The following is a 23272-nucleotide window of genomic DNA, read 5'->3' on the forward strand; positions in this document are numbered from 1 at the left end:
TTCACAGCCACTCCATTCTGTGACTGTACAGAAGTAGGATCCATGCAGAAACAAATCAAAGGTATCCACAAAGTATTTCCATACTGGTATCCCATGTGAGGGGAATAATGTAAATTACACCCTCTCCTGATGCAGCACTTGCCCCATCAGTAAAGGAATGCCTGGTACTGATACTCTTTGATTGAAAGACTACTTAAAATGGAAAAGAATTTGAGAACAGTGATTTGTTTTAATTTTTAAAAAAAATATTTTTCCTTAAATTAGCACAATTATAGGTTCAGACCTTGAATCTGCAGTGAAACAGGCTGAGACCTTAATGAATAACTTACATGGGTTTACCACATACTGTCTACAAACACATCTGGGAGTTGCAGAAACACATATTGGTTGTCTCTTCTTTTTTTGTTTCATTTTTGAAAACACAGGTGCCATTTACCAGTACGTTTAAGTACAGCATTCACACCCATTTACATCTTTAGAGTAAAACTCTCAATTATTCAACATCTGCCACACCAACATGTATAAAGTCTCTTCTATTTAAATATAGGAGATAACATACTTTGCTTAAAGAGCAGTATCTGACGTGAAATAGATACATTTATGTATTTATACACAAATACACAAAGAATGCTGTCTCTCAATAGCAAGGAAGATGCACATTACTGCTAAGTAAATGGAACTATTCTAATTTACATAATTAACAAGCACTGTAGGACAGACTGCAGTGAAATACCTCACTGTGCAGTCACAGCAGAAAAGCTCAGATACTCCTCACTGATTCCTATGTCTGGCACTCAGCTATAGAACAGGACACCTTTTAGGAAACTGGACACCTGCTTCCTGCCTTTTATTCCACTATAATTCATCATGCCATGTCTTAAACACAAATTTAACACAGCATTCTGAACCTCCCATTAGTTACCAGCACCCACCTTGAGACTACCTACAGATTTACAAACAATACCTCCAGGAATGTATCATCCTCAAACACTGACAGGTGCTCCCTGAACTGAACAAGCACCAGGGGGACACAGCAGGAGGAACACACCCCACAGAAGACACAAGCACTGTCACCAGTCTCATAGACTTTGTGTACAAGCTAATACACATTCTGTTCTTCTTTCATCTCCTATCAGAACTACAGAAATTACTGAGATTGGCTGGAATCTCTTCAAAACTTCTCAGTCCAAGAATATCCCAATATTTTGATGAATTTTCCATCCAGTCATCCAGTGCTTTTGATTCCAAAACAGAACTGAAAGACTTTTTTTATTCATGAGAACATAAAGACGTCCCTTTAATTTTCCCCTCTGTTTTTTTTTTTTCCTTTTTAAATAAATCCACTGTAGTGTCTAAAAAGCCCACCTTTTAAATATCCTTTTCTTTTATGCATAACATGTTTTTTCACTCTGTGGTTTTTAAAGACAAGTGTATATCTCTTTGTATCTGAATAGGCAAACCTCACTAATAAGCGACTCATGTCACCAGAGAGTTATCACAGGAATCTCATAAAGCTTCTCTGCAAGGCAGGCAGATTCCCAGCACAGTCAGGTAAACACCATGCACCAATTTCAGTGCATTCTGGCAGTTTATCCTAAAGTGTGCTTTAGGTCCAACAGTCTGAATGAAAGCACAGTTGTAACTTTCTCTCTCCCCCTCGCTGGACAGCAGAGCAGAATCAAACCGCTCAAGAGGTTCCCTCACAGGAATGATCACAGATCCTCACCCCCACAGCTCCCCCCTGCCCTCAGGTCATGCAGCCAGCTCTTACCTCAATGGTGTACTGCTCAAAAATCCGGAGCTGAAGGAAAATGTCTAGCTTAATCTTCCTCTCATGGAAGAGCTCTTCCATCTGTACCTGGGCCTCGTCGAGCTGCTGAAGGACGGATTCGATGTGGCTGATGGAGCTGTTGTGGGGGGTCTTGTTGTTGGAAACGGCAGAGTCCCTGTAGCAAGGCAGAGAGCAGGCTTAGAGCTTTGAGGCAGGCAAAAGAGCAAGAACTCCACATCTGTGATTCTGTGTGCTGCTGAGGAGCAAAGCCAAGCACCGAGGGCTGAGGGAAGGTGTGTGCTACACTCTTCTACTCGGGCCGAGAAATCCTGCGGCTCCTGAGCTCAGCAAGAAGTTTGAGTGGGGGGATCTTCCTGTCTTGTGTGGTGACACTGTGACCTTACAGCTTGGGAGGGGCACGGGAGGAGGTGGCACATCCATCTCAATGGCTCTCTTGAGGAGACTGGCTGGGAATCACCTTTAATGCTACAAGGTCACCTGCTCCAGCCCATACTTACATCAAACTGAGATGCTATTCAGCCACCTGCACCTTTACAAGTTAATTTCCTGCATTTGCCCTACTCCTTACAGACTAATTGAATTAGAATTAGGAGTGTTTTAGACCAATGGCTAGGGATGCCTTGGTATCCTCTGGATAATGTAGTACAGCGATGGATACAGAACACAGTGCAAAAAACCCCAACACACCTTTCAAAAACTCCAAGAGAGACCCTGACTTGTCTTTTCACTGGGGGAAGTGAAAGGAGATGTGACTGTGACAGGTCAGATACTGCTCCATTTTCCATTTACAGGCAGCAGAAGGAAGCAAACCCTTTAACTGGTGGGCCAGGACCAAGGGGGAATTTGCAGTACTTGAAAGCTTAGTAAGGGCACAGGAAAATCCTGTCAGTTCCTTTTCTATTTGTGTTCTCACATATAGAAATAGGCTCATCTACAGCCTGCTCTGTCTTCAACAATTCATTTTTTTTTCAGTGACTGTTTTATGGACAAATACCATTTGCAGATGTAAAGATCTGAAATTCATCCTCAAACATTTCACACAAGGTCCCTCAACTTTCAGAATGGCCAGAAAGGAAACTCTGAAGCCAAAATTTAATCCTGGCTTTGGCACATCAGCTAAAATAAGATTTAGATGTAAGTACTACTGATTTCCCTTGCTTATATGGGAATATTACACCGGTATTTCTCTCTCCAGGTGTTATGGTTTTTTCCCCACTCTGTCTGTTTTCACGTTCTTGGTGATCACAGGGTCTCTGCCTCCACATTAGAGGTGCACAGAGGAAGGAGGAATGAAAATAACGAGAGATTTTGAAACTACAGCTTAATCTGAGGCTGCATCCAATCAAGTTCTGTTTCCTTCAGTCAGCACCTGTCTTCTATAAAAGGACATGAAATAAGTCTTCACTTAGATGCAGGATTATTACTATTCATATATTATCTAAATTACTCAATGAATTATTCAAGACCGGTGTTGAATAATCTCTCACGGGATCTAGAGACATACTTAGTTTTAGAAATTCCTTTTCATTAAACATTTCATTTTTCAAATCAAGCCACACTTGCACTTCAGTGACTGATGCAATACAAAAGTTTAAGAGTAGTAATCTGGTGGGGTTTTTTCATGTCTCCTTGGATAAGGTATTGACAACCCCTAACTAGACTGCTTTGAGAAAGAGTTCCCTACAGAAAAACACATTTCTGACATTGCCTGCTTCTGCCACAATATTTCTTGTTCTGTCTGGTGATGAGAAACTCTGGGAAAGAATAAGACCCTTACTAATCTTTGAAAGGGTATGGATTAGAGTTTTAAAATTCAAGGAAATTATTGACAAAAAAACCCCAAAATGAACTTTGGGGAACATAAAATTGGACTCAGTATATTGCTGCTGACTTTGTTTAAAATGAACGCTGTACTCCTAAAACCACTTTCAGTGCTTTCACTGGGAGAAAGCTCAGTGAGAAACACACATTATCTAAAGCTTATATGCTGAACTAATGTAAAAAAAGCAAGATACCTAACTCTTCACTGGCTTTTTTTTTTTCAGTCACAAACATTCCTGCTTTTCACATCTCACTGGAGCAAGTTATTGTTTTTCCTTTCACAGATGACCAGAAATATTGCCCCCAGCAGCACCCCTGGAACTGCAGTTCAAAAGGTTTGCTTTGCGTTGACTGCTGAGAACAAGGATCACCTCAGTAAAGCACTGATAAGGAAGAGTGAAAAGTGTTTCCAATGTAAACCATGACATGCACAGACTTTCTAGGCAGGCATGTTTTATTCCTGATAGGTATGGCCTCCTGATGTAGTCACTGAGGCCCTGAAGACCTCGTGTGAAGTGCAGTCCCAGGCATGGTATTTAGTTCAGGCAGCTGAGCTTTTCATCGCCTATCTGGAGGAAACAGAGTGCTATTGCACAAATGAACCTCTCTAAACCAAAATCTTTTCTCTCAAAGATAAGAACAAGAAACATAAAATTTTCCAAAGCTCCAGTAATTTTATTGCTTTTAACCCATGTTATGACATGCTTTATAAGAGTAGCACATTTCATTCTTTTCACTGTTGTAGCATTTGCAATCTTCATCTATTCTTCGTGGCAGGTACAAGGGCATCCACGCTGAAATGCAATCCTGTGTTAAGGAAAGACTGCACATTATAGTTTTTCTTTTTTTCCTTTATCTGTGTGTTCTTTACCATTGCCAGCAGCCACAAAACCTGGTAAGAGTGGGCACACACAGAGGCAGCTTCATTGGTTTTTTTCCACACTGCTTTGAAAGAGTCCAGGATCACATTACGAGCTTTGCAGTTAGTCAGCGCACTCAAATCCAACACTTGAACCAGCTCATCTTAAAGGTTTGGCAGCTGTTCTCTCTGGGTTTGGTAAACTTCATCAAAACCAGGGGATCCCTTTGCACAAATACATTCACCTTCTTCTACCTTGCTCACTGCCCAGAGCACAAACCAGACCCAAACCCAACTTTTCTTTGTTAAACACAGCCGCCACAAAACCTGCCATGGTATTTTGTAAACTTTGGAGCGTGACCCCGATTAAAAAAAAATGTCTCAAAGCTGAGGCCACTGTTACTTTTCCAAGACTGAAACTAAGAATTGACTATGTTCACATTAAGAAAAAGCTGAAGTCCCACACACCGCTTTGCAGTTCACCTCTTCCCCGTGCTTCACTGACTTCTCAGCTCTAGATATTACTCTGCCCACTCTCCACACTTCCCTTCTGACTCAGCTGCAGGCTAATCCTTCAGGACAATCCCACAACCAGAACCAGGACTCTAAACGTCAACACTTTCTGCAACCCCACAAACCACTCCACACTCCACCTGACGAGTTTGAAATGGGTCCCTTTCAGGCTCTTCTCCATGTGTGTTCACACTGAAGTGATGCCATTCCAATAGTTGGGAAGAATAACAAAAAATGTTTAGCCCACAATTTCACTGCTGTTTTTTTGATCTCATAGAAATGCCCTAAACTTTGCAAACAATTTCTTTGCATAAAGGTAAGTTACCATGCAGACCTTTGACTGACCTGCTACAGCTGGCCATACAGGTGTTTTTAGCTAAAACCCCTTCCCCTCTTGCAGCTCACTTACCAAACCCAGCATATTTCTATCCCACTGATCTCATCAGCAAAGATGAATAGAAGGATGGAATGTCTACTCCTGATCCTTCCTCCCTGACTCTAATATTAAAAAGCAATACCACAACTCCAGTCCCTCACCCTCCCCTGTGGTGCTGGCAAGTCACAGCAAGAGTAGGAATCTCCCTGGCCTTTCCAATGGGGCTGCCCAGGGCTGTATGACAGTCAAAACCTAGAGCAGTCCTATAAAATCTCTCATTAGTTATTTTTTTCTGATCCAGCAGAGAAAACTCTGCATCCAAGATGACAGGAAAAAGCTTAGAGGAAAGCTCAGCATATGGCAGTAGTAAAACACTTAAGGACTCTCGGAGGGCTTTTAAGGGCAGAGCTCCACCAGAGCCCTTATTGTCCATTCTGCTCTAGAGAATCTTGGGCTTTTCCTGGCAGGTTCCTATCATGGCTCATGGTTTTCTGCACATCTCAGATGAGAAGTAAAGGCATCAGATTAGGCAAGCTCAGGGTGAGGAGGATGATATCACTCTCTTGGACTGTCTGGTGAAATCCACAAAACTTGGGATATTTGCATATTATAATGTATACAGAACATGCACACTATGTACATGTGGATAAGGGCAACCTGTAACAATACAAAGATCTAAATAATAAGTGATGTATTGGACTTGGTTCAGTGCCCAGTAACATCCCTAAAAGGCAGGAAAACTTCACTGCTGTCAACAAAGCTAAAGGCACAGTAACAATAAATGAGAGAGATTTCACAATTACAAATTCTGTACAAGCTTACTCTGCAAATATTCATTTGACGATACTTGCAGACTGAGAAAGAAAAGAAACAAAAACATCAAACCCCCAACAAACCCCCCAACATTCCTCCCCCTAAATTCTTGGGGCTAGTCTCTTCATGTATTTTAAATTAGGCAAAAATGAGCTGGTTTAATTCATAGTGCTAGTAGAAGAACCAGCAGTAAAAGAGCCTCTTTGACACTATGAATAAACCCCACATACACAAAGATAAATAGAAGGGTGCTGCATGCAAAATGAAACAGTGAAGCCTGTTAGACACGTGTGTATTTTATTAAGAGGAATACACTTACCCTACATCAGGAATAACCATATAAATCACGGGGCCTCAGTTCACAGCCATTTAACAATCTTCTATAAATACCAACTAAAAATATTCACTTCAAACACATTTGGTTCCATTCACTTCCCAGTGCCTATAAATAATCTCTCAGTCAAACAGGAAACCAATGCTGATCCACAGACTACTCTAATCAGTCCACACAAATCACTCCTTGTAATTTCAATAAAACACTCAAAGGATCTGAGGAATTATAAATAAGCAAAGAACTAACAAATTCTCCAAATTGATCCTAGCTTGCAGTTCCCTATTTAGGCACCCCTAAAGCACAGCATGCATCAGATTTCTCAACACCTGTGCCCCAGGTGGATGCTTACCTGAGCTGCTGGATTAGATCTTCACCTTCTTTAATAACATTGAGGGTAGCATCCAGGGTGGCTGTTTGCTGCTGCTGAAACTGCTTGATAAGCTCCTGAACCGCATCCACAGAGTCAGCACAGACATCCTCTAAGAGCTCCTTCTGCAGATCTTCCATCCATGTCCACAGCTGGGAAGAAGGGGAGGGAAATATAAATCAGAGAGGGATAGAGATTTAACCCTTTTGCTCTCTAATTCCAGATCAATAGGCATTAACTCAGGCTGCATGTTTCACAGGAAAACTGACCTAAAATTTGTATATCTAAAAAGATACATTTGTTATTGATTCCATTTAAAGCAAGAAAATAACAAAAATGTAGTATCAGGTAGTTTTCTAAAAAAAACAATTCAATTTCTGTTCATTATACAACAATAACTAATTATTTTATTTTGATTAACTCTTTATATGAGTAAAAATTTAAAATCTCCTATAGCTGTGATATCCTAACCCTTTCAGGAGCTGAGCACTATCAGCTGCTATTAATTTCTCATGCAACTGAAGCCTGTTGCAGGACAGACCTACAATCTTTGGTATGTGTGTATGGTACTGACTAGTCTAGCTTGCCTGCTCAGCTATGCCTTCTCGGGGTTGAGGTTTTGGGGTTTCTTTTTGTTTGCAGCACTTAAACCCCCTCCTCAAAACGCACTCAGACTCTGCATTTTAACTCTGGGAAAATCCAAACATAGGAGACAGCAATATCACCAATCAACCCCAAGCAGATCCATTAATTATGAATAGTCTTGACTACCAGTTTTAAAGCCACAATCACAGTAACAAATCATTGCAAGTGCTTAGATGAGAATTTCCAGCCAGCTGCTCATCAGAGGTCTGGACAGGGGCAGGAATGCCCCGGCAGCCTCTCGCTGGCTGCAAAGGCTTAAAGCGAACGGAGGTTTCCCCTTTAAGCTTGTGCTGAAAAGTGAGTGTAAAATTGCACCAACCGAGCTGGCAGCCTGCCAGCCAACCCTAATGACTCCACCAGAGACTTTTCTGTGCCACGCCTGCCCCATTAACCCACATTTTGCTGGTATGTGCTGTTGGTAGCAGTGAAGCACCCGAGTGAGAAACACCAGCGCACTGGGAAATGTCAAAGGATGCGGTGCCGGCTACAGCTTCTCCCACAGGCATGTCCCAGGGACTGCAGAGCTCTGTCCCACAGGGACCTAGGGGTGAACATAAAGCAGAGAAGGACACTGTGTGTGGGTGGCAAAGAGCTGGTAAAAATGTTTGTGCTGAAAACGAGTTGCACTGGATCCCCATCCTACAACATTTCCTCTGAGACTGTGAATTCTGCACGTCCACAATAAATGAGAGGAGGATGGGGATGTCTAAAGCTCCAGCTGCCAAAAGGCAGCCACTAAGTCAGCCTAAGGCCAGTCACTAAGTGCTACACTGTACACACACAATGGACTTCAAGGATATTACCCTGGTCCAAATCAAAGTCATCAAAATTAGAAGCTGTCCCAGCATGCTCATGATACCAGAAACAGGAGAGTGCCTTTTGCTCTGTCCCCATCTCTGACTCCTTGCTTAAGAGACTTACAAAAACAAGTATTAGAACATATGCCTTACTTGTTGGCTTTTCAGAGTCAGCTTTGAATTATTTGGGTAAACGCTTCTGTTTATTCATAAATATTGTAATCATAATGGCCTGCCCAACTACTGGCCTGAAATGGAATGTCTTTGCTTGGCATATTTACAGATTTTCACATTCTCAGGAAAGAGGTGTAGTATAAAAGGGTAACAATTATCAAAGAAACAAAGGTAAGTGCATAGGCATGAGAAATAAGTGGAAAAATGAAAACATATTTAACCAGCCAAAGAGAGGGCTTTTTCAGTTGTGGTCTGAGGTCCACGTGCTGAACTTTGGGAAGCTGCCATAAAGGAAAATGCCTTAGCGCCTTTATATGTTAATTATATTGAGAATCTTCCTGGTTTTGATCCAATCCCTGCACCCACTCAAACAGTAGGGACAACTGGACCAAAACAGACAAGGACCAGGTTGTTCAGGAATATTACTTCGGCTTATCAGGTCTTCAAGTAATAGAGCACTTTGTAAATACAGAAAAATAGTTATGTGTATAAATTATCCTTCTGTTTTGAGGTGGGAAAGACAGTTGTTTTTTAACTCCTTGCAGTTTTTTGTTCCCTTTTCAACTTAAAAAGCTCAGGGAATTTTCTTTACAAAAATGAAAGTCAAATCAGGAATTTTGTTCATTTTTAGAATCTGCTGTTTTCTTGAAATTATGTTAAAGCAGAGGAGAAAGTTTCCAGACTTCAGAGGAAAATCTTGTGCTCAAAAGTGTCTCTGGATCCCTACTTTTCAGAAGGAGCATTGGATATTTAAGATCTTATCCATTTTTTGAGTAGGCTTCAAAATCTGTTTCAAAATACTTAAACATAAGTTGTATTGTATTCACCTGGAACCAAAACACTCATTAATTTCAGAAAGCACTCAAATATATTAACTCATATTAGCTTCAGATGTTTCCATTAATGACTTCTGACTGTAAGGATTTGCATAATAAAATCTATCAGAATCTAGGTCATCCTTGACTCAGAGGCCTTTAATCCTTTAGACTCCACCAATCCCTGGAAAACCCTAATACAAAGAATCAGTCGATATTAATAAGATTAGGAAGATCTCTCAGGAACAAATCACAATAGGAACCCGATTCCAAAACCTCCTAGGTTATGTGCTACAACTAACAGCACCTGAATTAAATTGCTACCAAGCGCCATTTGTGAGTGCCACAGCAATGAAATACCAATTCCATGTCACTGCAACACCACAGTCAGAGCAGCTGTTAATGAAAAAACAGAAATCACATCCTGGTTGTCACTGCTCAGGAAAATCAGTCCCTCTTAGGGCCTGATGTTTCATTCCAATGCAAGTATTTGACCGATTAAAAAAAAAATCCTGACTATTAAAGCCCCAAATCAGTGGATACCTTGTGCATCTCCAGTCCATGCTGTGACCTACTCTAAGCTAGATAGCTTAGACCAAATAAACTATTCCCATTGAAATCTGACATACTGCACAGCACAACTTTTATTTCATACTTGCAGAAATTGACTTCTTTTAGTCTTAGCACGAACAGAATTTGTGAGTACTTGTCCCATTCCTATACATCAAACCATTACTAAGGTACCACTTGATCCCATACAGGGGGTGTATGTAGATATGTGCAGATATTCCAAATATAGAGGCAATATTTCCACATCCACCTGTGGTGATTTTCACTAAGTTTGCCAGTCATGCATACATCCAGAAAAGGAGACAACCTCTGCATTATGTTACTTAATAGGTACTAAACAAAAAAATATAGAATCCTAGAAAACAATACAGAAGTACCACAAAAGTAAGTTCAGCTGATTTATGCTTTTATGTTTAATTGGATATGGAGAGCACAATGCATTAGTGGTAGCACCTGAATTAAGTCTGTCAGGGGTCTGACATAAATCTGACCCATGCAAACTACATGTAAAAATGTCACAGATGTTAGCTACAAGAAGTCTCAGGTAAATACCTAACCCTAAGGCTTTAATGCAGAAGTCCATAGTGGCTCCATAATTGAAGCTTTATTTATCAAGGCTGTACAAAAGAAAACTAATTCTTCTCTGATTACTGGAACAGTGGGAAAGAAGAATGACATCCCTCCTCTCTTTTGGGGTAGCATCTGGTGCCCCTCATGCATTTTGACAACTTTTGCGTCTTTCTTGGATATGAAACACAGGCAGTTTCCCTCCATCCAAGAGACAATACAGCTCTTTATTCCCATCTACTTCATCTGATGAAATACCCTTCATTTTGCTCAAGTACTTAGTGAGACCACTTAACTGGAGGTCTGAAGGACACCTGTGCCTATTACCTAAAAATTAATGCTTTTGACTTAGAAAAAGGAACCACTTTAAACAAAATCTAAAACCTAAAGAGCTTGCTAAGAAAATGTTGCCTGCATGATTGGAATAACTATTAAACACCCAATGCTTATATAGTGCTATTTGTAAATGACAGAGATGAGTTATAATCCCCTCAAAAGCAGTTTAAAAGCACTGAGTTATGGGAGCAGTACAAAGAACCAGTTCAAATCCAGGAGATTTACTGTGTACAACATTTTTGCTAGTCTTAAAAACAAGGATGTTAATGGACACAAGCAACTTCCCAGCGTGTATGTTCTACCCCTTTATTATGTCAGAGAAGCATCATGGACTGCAGGGCAGGCCCCAAAAGGATGCTCATGATAACTCAGGAATTGAACATTCATCACAGCAATGAAGATTAGAGCAGAAGAATTCAGTGTCATGCAGGGACCCTGCTGCCACCCCATGAATTGCAATGTGAGTGTTCAGAAAACCAAGGGCAGGCTGAAAAAATCCCCCAAAACACACAATCAGAACTGCTCCAGAGAGAGATGTCCATCAACCCTATTTCCCTCTGTTACTATGCCAGGCTTACACAAGTCTATTCTATGGCAATAATATTTAGCTTTGTCATGATATGCACTAAGGAGTCACACAGATCCCAAGTTCAGGTTAATTTATGGCAGATCTTCAGTCTGCACTTGTGTTAAGGCATCTGTTCAAATGCTGTTGTGCATCCAGCTTGACTGCACAGCCTTTACTAAATTGTCTCCACACCAACATGGTGATGAAGACAAAACTTTCCAATGCAATTAACCTTCATCAGGTTGTATTTATTCACACTTTGAGTGCATCCAGTCCTGTTTCAGTTGTGAGAACTGAGGGTTGCTGTAAATTGGAAGCATATTTCAGCAACATGGTCCAAAATCACATTCAAACTCTCAAGAAAACATCAACAGAAACACAGAAAACAAGGTCTGTAATGATGAGCTACAAAGTGACCTCACGCCACCAGCAAAGTGTCACATGATGGCAGCACACCTAATAAAAGGTGACAGGATGGGATATGACCAGACACTACATATGAAATGCCACAATCTACGACTTCCACGATAAGATACAACTGATGAGACTCCCTGCTGCAAGACCTAATGTTACCAGATACCACCAAACTGGTTGGGAAGAAATGTCAAGTGGAAAGGGAACATCCTGTGAAAAAACCCATCTGATCTCTCCCTAACCTCTTTCTTGCTTTTTTCCTTTTCCTCGCCAATTTCTTGACATTCATCCTTGGTTGGGCTGCATCTGGTGCTTCTGTATGCTCAGGCTTTTTAATTAGTCACCTTGCTTGTGGCAAAAGGATTTGCACTGCCTAAACATATGATGCTTTTTCCAAGTCCTGCATGGACCAGATTGATACAGCACAAAATAATCTCCTCTCAAGGGAAACATGATTTGGGTAGATAGGCTTATATCAGGGAGTGTGTAGATCCCCAGCCCAAGGTCATGTAATTGTAATTCAGGGACTATTTGATCTAGAAGAGAAAACTGATTTATAAATGAAGAATCAAATCCATATGTTCTATGCTTCTTCTGCCACCATCATAAATTGTAAAAGCATGTTTCTCTTCTAGTATAATTTTAATATGTTATTTGTAATTAGGAATATGGTTGTAATTAACTTCAGTAACTGTAATAATTCTCAAATTTTGCACTTGATTGTACTGGCTTAGAAAAGTTCTTCCTGCATTGGAAGATTTCCTCAGTTTTACACCAGTGTGATACAGTACAATCTGGTGCAGAAGAAGCTTCCCACACTACAAATGTGGCAATCTACTAAAATAAATGCAGGTACCATTACATTCTCCTGTATATTGTTCACTGGCTCTAAACATCACTTCTCAAGTGGAAGCTGCAGCACTTCCTCTGTGTCTCTTCCAGTGGCTGGCTGTATCTGTCACTCACAGTCTTACCCTGATCTGCTGCTTTGAGCCTTTTGTAACTTTGTGCACTATGCCCTGGGAATTGCAGAAATAATTTGTGACAATTCTGATCATTCTGAAACATACTAAGGACTTAAAAAACTGCATGACTTTTCTTTAGCCAGTCAGTCTTGTTGGATTCATTGACTTGAGCCACTCCACTGACACCATTTTCAACTAGACAAATAGACTCCAGTGCAGAGATGTACTTCAGATGAAAGACAGGTGGTGTCTTTTTGAGTGATGAGTGAATTACAGGAGTGTACCTGTACATCTTTGATGAAGATTTACTCAGTACACAAATTATTGCAGGCTGCCCACTCTGGTGCCTTTGTACACAGCACTGAAGCCCACACAATGGAACTGGGAGAAGCTCATCTTCCTCAGCTTCAGGAAATCAGAACGGGCAGAAATGTCTAATAAAAGAGTGCTTTATGAGAGTTGGCACGTACTATTTAAAGATGCTCATAAAACTCCCTTTTAGCTGCAGCACGAACCACTGTTATCTGCAGAGTGAGGCATACAGGCTGCAGAATCATTTCCACAACACACAAAACATATGCAAGGGCCTCAAAAGCCAAGGAAAGTATTTGAGTGAAGCCATTGGTTTGTAACAATGCTGATGAATGGCCTGAAAAATGTGGATAACAAGGTATGAACTTAAATGAAGTCTACAGAGATCCTTTGGCTAGCACATGGTGGAAGGACAGAAAGAACTTCTCTTCCATGCACAGGTTTGACTTTCTGACATTTGGTTTATGTGGCTGCATTTAAAAGCATTTAATTCTCATTACTTTGATTCGGTCTCTTACCAATCTTTTGCCACCACAGATGGCAGAATTTTATTCACTAGTGGTCTGGCTGTGCTTCAAACTCCCCTGCTCAAAAGCAGGATGTGCTGCCAGGATATCACAGCTCTTTTCTTTCCCAGCTTCTTAATCCTTCACTTAAAAAAAACTTGCTTCTGGGCAACAAATGGACAGGAAAGAAGGGCACCCTGTACCACCCCAGCTGTCCTGGCTCCTCAGTCCCAGGTCTTTGATAGCTTTACAGACAAGATTTAGCTCTGCAAAAAAACCACCAAAGTTAATGACTGCTGTATGTTGGCATTTTGGTCCAGACTACAGTCTACCCTCTGGAGTTGGAGAGGGGATTTGCTTTTATTTTGCTGTTTCATGGTAATTGATTGCTGATAACCCAGAGCTGGTTTGGATAATTTTGATGTTTTAGCTTTCCTTCTTTTTTGAAATCTGAAATATAATATGAGAAAAGGAACAAAAGTGCTGTCCAGGACAGGAACAGTGTGTAAGACAAACACATGTTCAGAGAGCAAGACCTCTTCAGAACTTCCAGAAGCAGCCAGCAAGTGGAGTTGCTAAACTGAATATCCCCTGTGTCACAAATCTTTATTATCTAGTGGGCGATTGCTCTGTAAAGTCAATATTAGCAGCAAAAGTCAAACAACAAATTTTTAGGTTCAGTAACATTAACTTTGATTCCTGTGTCAATTCACAGTGAGTGACAGGATTACAGGACATATTCCAGAACCACTGTCATGTTTGCTCCCTGATTAACTTCGGTATATTCTGTCAGCTGTTCTGATGGGAGTCAACGGCAGCTGCCCTCAGTCCCGTGAGCTTTCTGCTCCCTGCTCCCCAGCAGCTCTGCCTCAAAGTGAAGAACAAGCCCTGTCAGAATTAGTGATCTACACTGAAGTAATCTCCTAATCACAATATTCAACTCAAGCAGAGAAAATTTAATTTCACAGGTCTTGGTTATCAAGCAAAATTAAGTTAGCAGTGCCTGCAATAAACACTGTTACCATTCCTGACTGATAGGACAGACCCACTCCATTACCCAGCTGAGTAACTCCACTGATGTCTGTGGGGTGACCAAGGTGACCTGCTGACCACAAATAATATAAGTTATAGTATAGGAAACTGTCTGACACTTAATGGTCCAGGACTTAGCTCTCACTTTCTCACACCCTTATCAGACAAGATTTTCACAGTGAAACTTGCCATACCAGGTGCCTGCCTAAGGCTGAATTTGATGAATTTTGAGTTAAAAGGGCCAGAATGAGAGGAAGGGACAAAAAAGGTATTTTGCCTGTGTTAGTTTTAGTTCTGTTTAATGAGATGCTCCAGATCCTCAATGCTTTTAAGCAAGGGTTTGAAATTTTGCAGGGCTTAGCCTTGATGTCAAGAATACACATTATGTCATGCATGCGAAAATTTTCCCAAATTTGATCACTCAAAAGACCTCTGCCAAGTTCCAGTTTGCACATGTTCATATTAACCTGTTAGGAATCTGGCAGTTCCTTTTTCTCAACATTATATATTTCTGAGCATATTCATCCCCCATTCTGTGGGCCAGGTAGAAGACATGGCAGGTTCCACATGGAATTGCCTGCACTAAGCACCTTTTCCTGCTGCTCTTCTGACCCACTAAAGAACAACAATGCCCAGGGCACATGGTCTGAAAACACAGTTTTGTGTGCATGCCTCTCTGTTTTTTTCATGCTGGACTCAACACAGAACTGGTAATCTGAGGCCCATTGACAAATGAGAAACCTAGAGGTGGTAAGATGTTTTTCATGCTCCAAAGAACTATGAAACAATTGCAGAATTGTTTTATAGTCTAGTTAAGGCCCATATAATATAAATGGATCTAAATTCAGTGAAGTTCCTTCTCATTTTTAAGTTAGCAACTGCATCACCAGCCAATACAAGAAGTAACACAACCTAAATCATCACTTAATTATGCAAGAGGATTTAAAAAGTTTTTAATTATATAGAAGTGCTCACAGTGCTCTTTCCTGTCTACATTTTAATACTTGGAAATGTAAAGTACACTGCAGAACCTTAAGTATAAAACTGTGAGACACTAAAATATTAAGATTCAGACAATGGATTGCAAGATGTTTTCTTATGTTTCTTGAAAGTTTTGAGCCTTCAGGGTGTGATTTTATGACATCTGCAACCTCTTCCCCAGGAAGCTCAAAAATTATTCTCTTTTAAACAAAATCAAATGGCAGCCAAGAATCCTCTATCATCATTTGATCCTAAAGCCAAAAGTGCACAGGAAAACATCAACTATCATGAGATTTGTGATAAAAGTACAAGATCCAACAATCCTGACAATAATTGATTCAGATTTGAAGAAAGAACCTAAATTCAATTACACTTAATCCTGAGAGAAATTATTCAGGTATGAGTCTGCTGAATGCATTCATCCCAGTGATAATATTTATAACTTTACCCTGCCATCCAGATAATTGGATTTGATTCCCACGGTACCAAGTTTCTGCTCACACCATCAGAAATGCCTTGGTCCAAAAGGGTATAAAAATGTTGGCTACAAACTAGAGGAGCATAATGAATGCTACAGGACAGTGGGACACACAAAATCTTATTTATAGGCATAGCAATAGGACACCTACATTACTCAAGAGTTATGCCACCAACAATCACGTATAGGACTGCGTCAAATTTATGCCTCTAAAGTGTTATTACCACACAAAAAAGTCCTCATTTCAGACTACTGTATGCATTGGTCAATAAGGTCACTTAAAAAAAAAAAATCAAAATAATTGTTACACTTAACTGACTGTGTTTTTGATATTCCTTCAACTCTATGAGTCAGTATTTAGCAGAAGGGATCCTCTTTAATGCCTTCACATGAAATAAGCAGTGACTCAAGTCTACTGCAGTATAAAAAAGCCACTCTGAACTGACATTACCCACGGGGATATCTGCATTTAAATGCCTCCCTAATTCAACACTACCCATTGTCCTGAGGAAAATACAGGAAGACTGACTACAAAAGGAAACATTTCTCTGACAAGAGGAAAAAAGTAGGAGCAGTTAAAAGTTTCTCAGGTGGTGGAAATCTGAGCAGTTGCATGTGGAGATGAAGGGGTGGGCAGAGTACAGGTGAAGCAGTGAGAAGTTCACAGTCAATGAACTCATCCACACCTGGGAATTACCACATCAGAGACACAATTCACCTGTGCTAGGAACACTGTCAGAAGAAACATGTTCATTGCAGGAAGATATTTAGAATATTTCCAAAAGAAGAAAAAGTGTCAGACCAATTCTTTCTACTTATCATTTCACCAGTTGTGTCTCAATAGGTTAATACAACATGAAATAATGAGGATTTGTGGAGCTTAGATGAAAAATGCATCTAGGCCATAGCTTCTTGCATCAGGGCCAAAAAAATATGAAGGGAACTTTTTTCATTTCCAGGGATGTAAGAGAAAGAGCTGTTCATAGTTTAAGAAATAGTTTTAAGAACTACAAAGGATGAAATTAATAATGATAGGTATTATTAAGTAAGTGATAATGTCTTCTAGAATAATGCAAAATGTGTCAGGTGTTAAACAGGTTAACATAGCAACCAAACTTCTTTCTCCTCACTCCACGACACTCCCAGGTGATGGGTTTGGATGCTCATAGCAAGTCCAGCCTCAGGCTCTGCATGGCACATAGGAGGGCAAGGGAGACCTGTATGAGCATCAGGTCTGGAATGGCTCCTGGGAAACACCAGGAATAGACTTCAGATCTCCCACTGCAACAAAAGGATTCTTTGCCTTGACATCTGCTGGGATTTAAATTGATCTGTTGTTACTTAAATTTACCTGTTTTATTGTTCATATTGAGGAATGACAATTACATTGGTTAACTTGCCATTTTACAGTACACAAGAAGGGCCAAGCAATGACTCATTCCTACCTAAGCCAATCTATTTATAGCATAAAAAAGCAAATACAGATACAAACACGTGCTAAGGCTCTCCTGTTATAATGCTCTCCCCTTTGTACCAATCCCTCCCAGCAGTCTTTTGTTATTTCACTGTGTCTGTGGGGATTCCTACAGCTGGCAGACACTAAAACAACAGCAACTTCCTCACTTAATAGTTTTGGCAGAAAACCCCAAGACACTGAGTTGTGTGGGTTTCACCAGTGCAGAAACATGTCACTGAGGAGCCAGGTGGTGGCACACAGTGAAAATGACTTCAGAAAAACAGTGTTTGGCTGCTACAGGAGTGAATTAACACAGGGGTAAGCAAATGAAAACTTCCCCTTGCAGAGCTCCTGGGCATCCTCAGGCTTTGGGGGACTCTTGAAGACTGCACAGCTTTATCAACCCAACCCAGTGGCTGTCATTCGTTATGATGGATGTGGATTCCTGTGTCCACCTGACCTTGCTGTTGTCCCAGCAATGCTACAGCTCCCTTCACTGTCCCTCTGGAGATGGAGTCACAGAATCATAGAATAGTTTGGGTTGGAAGGGACCCTATAGGAGAGAGTCACCCAGAATCTGTCCACTCTGGGTCTCATAAAAAAGACATGAATTAATTACTGAACTTTCTAAGAAGACATCACAGAACCAATCTGTCTCATGGGAAAACATTAATGAGGCAAAGACTTAGCATTTACTCTAAAGAACATTACATCTAGAGAACAGCACTGATGCTATCACAGAAGACTAGTTTTTAAAATAATTTTTTTAAAATGTGAATTTTTTATACATCTGCATTTTTATTCACCAAAACAGAGCTCATTAAAATCAGGTGTGTATAGAGCAGGCAAACTCCTTTCTTGTTGAAGAAGAACATGAGTTTAATGCACTGCAATCCCAATCCCTTCATACAGGGAGGCTTTATTTCCCAAAGCCAAATTAGGCTACACAATACCAATGACTCTTTTTTTAACTAGTCATCACCTGCATAGGTGAATCAAGGTTAATCACAGCAGGAAACTGTTATGAATTAATTTTTACTGAGGAAATAACCAATTAAGTTTCCCCAGTGGCAAACCAGCATAGCTGCAAGTGTTTGAGCAACTCTGGGAACAACAGCATTATCCACAAGCTGAAAGTTAACTATATCTTAGTATATTACAGAAGCATGATGTAAAAGAAAAGCCTTCATTTACCAACAGCTATAGCATGCTGTAAACTCCATCTTCCACATGCATATAAATAAATGTATGCATGTACCTTCTACTTCAGGGGCTCCCCAACACACTGGAGCCTGATATATGCAACTTGTTTGTAACATGTAAAGCAACAAGCACAGGCAAAGCTTTCAGCTTCTCAGAGTATCTTCCTGATCAAGCATGCTTTCAGAAACAGATGCTGCAGAGCATGAAAACAACCATCCTGACTAATTCCATCTCTCGCAGCAGAAACCCTGTCTTTAAGTCACTCACCACTGAATGGCCTTTGGACTGCAGAAAATGTGAAGTATGCTTTAATTACATCCCCAGTGGCCTCCCATTTGATGTCCTGTCCACTGTATCTCCTCTGGCAAGTCAGTCTTATCTCTGGATATTTTTCAATTACACTAAACAGCATTTATTCAGGTCCTCACTGATTCACTGTATCAGTATGTGGCTGTTTTTTCGTTAACAATTGTTTTGAAAAATCAAGTTTGCCTCATTAAACAAAGTAAGATTTCTAGTAATGTATAATGATATTGCATACATTAATTAACAGTACATTTAAATGGAATCCTCAGAGGATTACGCTGCTGGCATGTTTACACTTAAAGTGTTAATATCAACTCACATTCTTACAAGAGAATTCTTGCTTTCTAACAATACATTCCAGCTGCAATTAAGCACCACTCGATATGGTGTCGCTATATTTTAGTGTACCGTAACATTTGTATGTTTTTTTCACATTTTATTTCCTCTTTACAACAGTTACTCATATGCATGAAATGAACTGGATCATATCAGCCCTGTGTGGTGAAAATGCCTTTTCTCTGTGATCTGAGTTTTCAGGCAGCCTCTTGCAGAACTCTACAATACACAGCAAACTTCCCTCATGCACATCTTACCTCTTTGGTGTGGGTGTGGAAGGAGACTGACATGTCCAAGAGAAGTTTCCTCTGTTCCACCCTCCGGACAAAGTCCTGAATCCGAACTTCCAGATGCCGGGCTGCTTTATAGATCTCTTCAGGGTCACATTCCCCAGTCTGAGCCAACTGCTCTGCAGCCTCCAGGAGCTTGTCTGCATTGGTGTATGTATTCTACCAGCAAACAAAGCAAGAAACACGGTATGAGAAATACAACTGTGCTAAGTAAACCCCTGAAAGAGGCTGTTTATCCTTAAGGCATGAAAGCAAGTGATTACCAGAGTTTTAAAACAATGGCAATATTTCCTAGTGGCATTGCCATCTGTGAAAGGAGAATTTATAAAGCTACGTAGACTAATCCCTGAGTACACATGAAAAAATTCCTTATTTGAAACATATCACCCCAACCCAATCCTGCCAGGCACAGCAATAGGACTTCCCACGTGTTTATTTCCAAGTTCCCTGCAATTTCTCAAAGATAATGCAATGAAGCAAGTGGGACTGACCAGCTCAGAAGGCGACAGTGCCTCACGTGGCACAGCCACCAGCCCGCTGCAATGGCCTCCCAGCTGCTCTCACATTACAGCATGCAACCATCTTAGCCAGAGATGTCTCAGCCCCAAAAAATATCTGCCTTTCACTGGCTTTTGTGAGATAGATCATGTCTTCAAGCTTCTTCTATGCCTTTTTCCTCTTGTCTACTGTTCTGCATCATATTTTTACATGGAGTCCACATGATTTGCTTGCAGCTGCCAGTATGTAATGCTCATTTCCAGTTTGCCCAGGGCACGTACCTGCCCTGCATTACACAAGAATTTGCACACTACACTGTCCTGAGTAGATTTACTCCATAACCCTGGCCTTTATGATATGAGGTGTATGACTCCTACTTCACAGAGAGGGAACTGAAGAACCCAGAAGCAAATTAATGTACCCAAGACATGCCAGACTGTCAAGTAAGAGAGGGGAATTCCATCCAGCTTACCTCAAGTTTTAAGCTACCTGCCCATCCTTTCTCTCTTTTTCACATCTCTGGAAAACACCAGAGAGACTCATGAATAAGAGGAGAAATGGAAAGTGAGTGCAGTCATCTTCCCCAGAACCATGGAGCTATGCCTTAGTCAGCTGTGTTTTGCAAATTAAACAGAGCCAGCTCTTGCTTTCTTCACTCAGGATGAGGCCAATAGCTCTTTAGTATTCAACACTTAACAAAAATGAGACACAAAAATATCAGCTTAAGGGTGTTTCAATTACTGGGCTAGATCTTTGGAACTGCTTGGCATTGGCTTGAGACTGCTCTCACTAGGAATTTTAATCTCTGTTTCAATAGTAGAATTCCTTGTCAAAACCCTACTCAGTTTAAATCACTAACTTGATGTATATACACAAAATATCTTTGAACACTGTGGACACATGTGTACTTCTGAGCGCTACCTGAACACTGTCACAAATAAAAAACATGAATCAAGCTATGTTGTTCCTCCTTAGATAACATCCTGCTGCAGTCAACAGGTTTTTTTTTGAGAAAATGTTCAATACAGAGATGGAGCATTGACCTCCAAGTGTTTAATAGGGGAAAATATTTCCAGTTATAAAAAGAAAAGAGAAAACATCTCATTCACTGTTCATTTTCCCAGTTTCTGAGGGCTGACTATAAATATCCGGTATTTGCATTTCTCCTTTTGGACTGTGAAGAACATATTTGAGACAGTTTTGTTACCAATAGTAAATTTTTATTCCCTCACTTTCAGGCTACTGCTATAATGGTTAGGCTGTTAACAGCAGCAAAACTTTATGTTTTAATAATCATTTTTTGGAAACCTCTTTAGCTCAGAGTTTGTAAAAAATGTTCCATTTAATGTGATCTGAATTAAGGTCCAGTTTCACTTAACAGAATCCTTTCTGAATGATCCTCTTCCAATAGTATTTGGAGCAGATGCCAAAGCTAGCACAATTTTTCAAAGTCTAGTCCACTCCAGGGTTTTTCACACATTACCACTACAACAGCTCACACACCAGTCCAGCTCCCTGAGCAGAAGACTGTTCTTGCTTTTATATGTATTATTTAGTGTACTTGTAAATGCCTCCCCTCTCTCCTTGTAGCATGGATTTAGGACACAAAACAGTTTTGTTGAAATACAGTATGGACACAGCTTTGCTGCATTTGTGCCTAACGTATTTAGGTCCATCTCTGCTGAAAGCCATTACAGTTTACTGACTCCAACATGTGCTATGTTGAATTACCTGTGATGAGATCACTGATACAATGACCAGATGTAAATACACTGGTGAAAAGGGTGTAGGCTGGACCCTAGACTTTGGAGTAGAAAGAATGCAGACTGGCATCAACAGAGGCTCTGGCCTCACTGCACAGGCAATAAAAGATGTACCAGCCCCTTTGAATTGCACAAGGTTCTCCAAAAGTAAAGGGGATTTTCTGCAGTGAAGCTGATTGGATGTGGAAGGAGCCACACTCCGTGTTTTTTCCCTGGGCTGTGACAGGCACTGTCAGCATACAAGGATGCTTCCCTGAAGAATGCATACCTAATTTTGGATGTGTTTGCATAAATGTGTCATGCACAAAAGGCTTTAACACAGCACATTTTGAGCACAGAGACATTTTTCTTCACCTCTTTTCCTGTCTTTGTCCACTGAGGTCACAAGTAAGTGTCTGAATTTTAAAAACAGGTGCAGTTTATGACAGGAAAAACAACTAATGGTTATACTCCTGCCATTCTAGAAGGAAGGCCTGGTGCTGAGAGATTTCCAGCTCACTGTTGCAGATTTAAGAGATTTAGATACATTTCAGATAAGCAGCCACATTTGGGAGTTACCCACCCTTGCCTTGAACTCCTGAGCTTGATGTGCTCATCAGAGGATTGTCCTCTCTTGTCAGCTATTGACACGCATGCACAGCACAGGCCAAATAAGCCAGAGGTTGCTCATTTGCTGAGGGCTTGCTCTACTTCTGTTTGTTTGTTTAAAGTGCACATAAATCATACCAGATGTTGTTACACATATCAAATATTTTCATGTACATCTATTTCTCTACAAGTATTGAACCAAAGCACTGCTGAACCTGAGAGCTTCATCCTGGTTGGTGCTGTAATGCTGCACTACTTCCCTGCTCCCTACATTTTTATCCTGAGCTTGCTGTCTTGTCAGTGAGCTCCTTGGGGTACAGACCCTTATTTTATTTGTTTGAAGCACTTCATACTTTTTTTGGTGTGATATAACCCTGGATCAGGCAGGGTGAGAATCCAAAAAAGAATTAAGTTCTACTATGAAGGAAAGCACGAAATGCCTCCTTATCCCACCAACCGCAGCCAGAAGAGGTTAGTTCAGATTCCCAGCCCTCCTGAGATGTGGCAGGAACACAGGATCTGACACATCTGCAATCTGGCATTACAATTCAAAACTCTGGAAGAAGGCAAGATCTAATGCAACTGCAGAAGCAAATTTTTGCTACTAGAAGGACAAACATGGCTGTCCCCTTTTTGCAAACTGCAGACCCATGAAGGTTTGCTATAGTATCCTGAAGAAGGGAGATCCCATCAAGAATCTCTCTTTATCTGTGGAGATTGGCTCCTCACAACCAACAATAGCACAAGTTATCCAGAAAAAAAAAAATCCATGAGTTACAAAATTACATGTTTTCTGA

General features: G+C 40.6%; 1 protein-coding gene across 5 annotated transcripts in view; it reads right to left on the minus strand.

Annotated features, from left to right (window-relative positions):
* The window catches only part of KALRN (kalirin RhoGEF kinase), a 473821-nt gene that overhangs the window by 177139 nt on the left and 273410 nt on the right, over positions 1-23272 (minus strand). For all 5 annotated transcript variants that reach the window (XM_058840643.1, XM_058840637.1, XM_058840639.1 and 2 more), the window contains exons 11-13: positions 19594-19785; positions 6858-7027; positions 1772-1946 (exon numbers count right to left, since the gene is read on the minus strand). In XM_058840643.1, coding sequence (XP_058696626.1) covers positions 1772-1946; positions 6858-7027; positions 19594-19785 — 537 coding nt within the window. The remainder of the gene's footprint in view (positions 1-1771; positions 1947-6857; positions 7028-19593; positions 19786-23272) is intronic.

This window comes from Poecile atricapillus, chromosome 5 (genome assembly GCF_030490865.1).
Source record: "Poecile atricapillus isolate bPoeAtr1 chromosome 5, bPoeAtr1.hap1, whole genome shotgun sequence".
Taxonomy (NCBI): Eukaryota; Metazoa; Chordata; class Aves; order Passeriformes; family Paridae; genus Poecile; species Poecile atricapillus.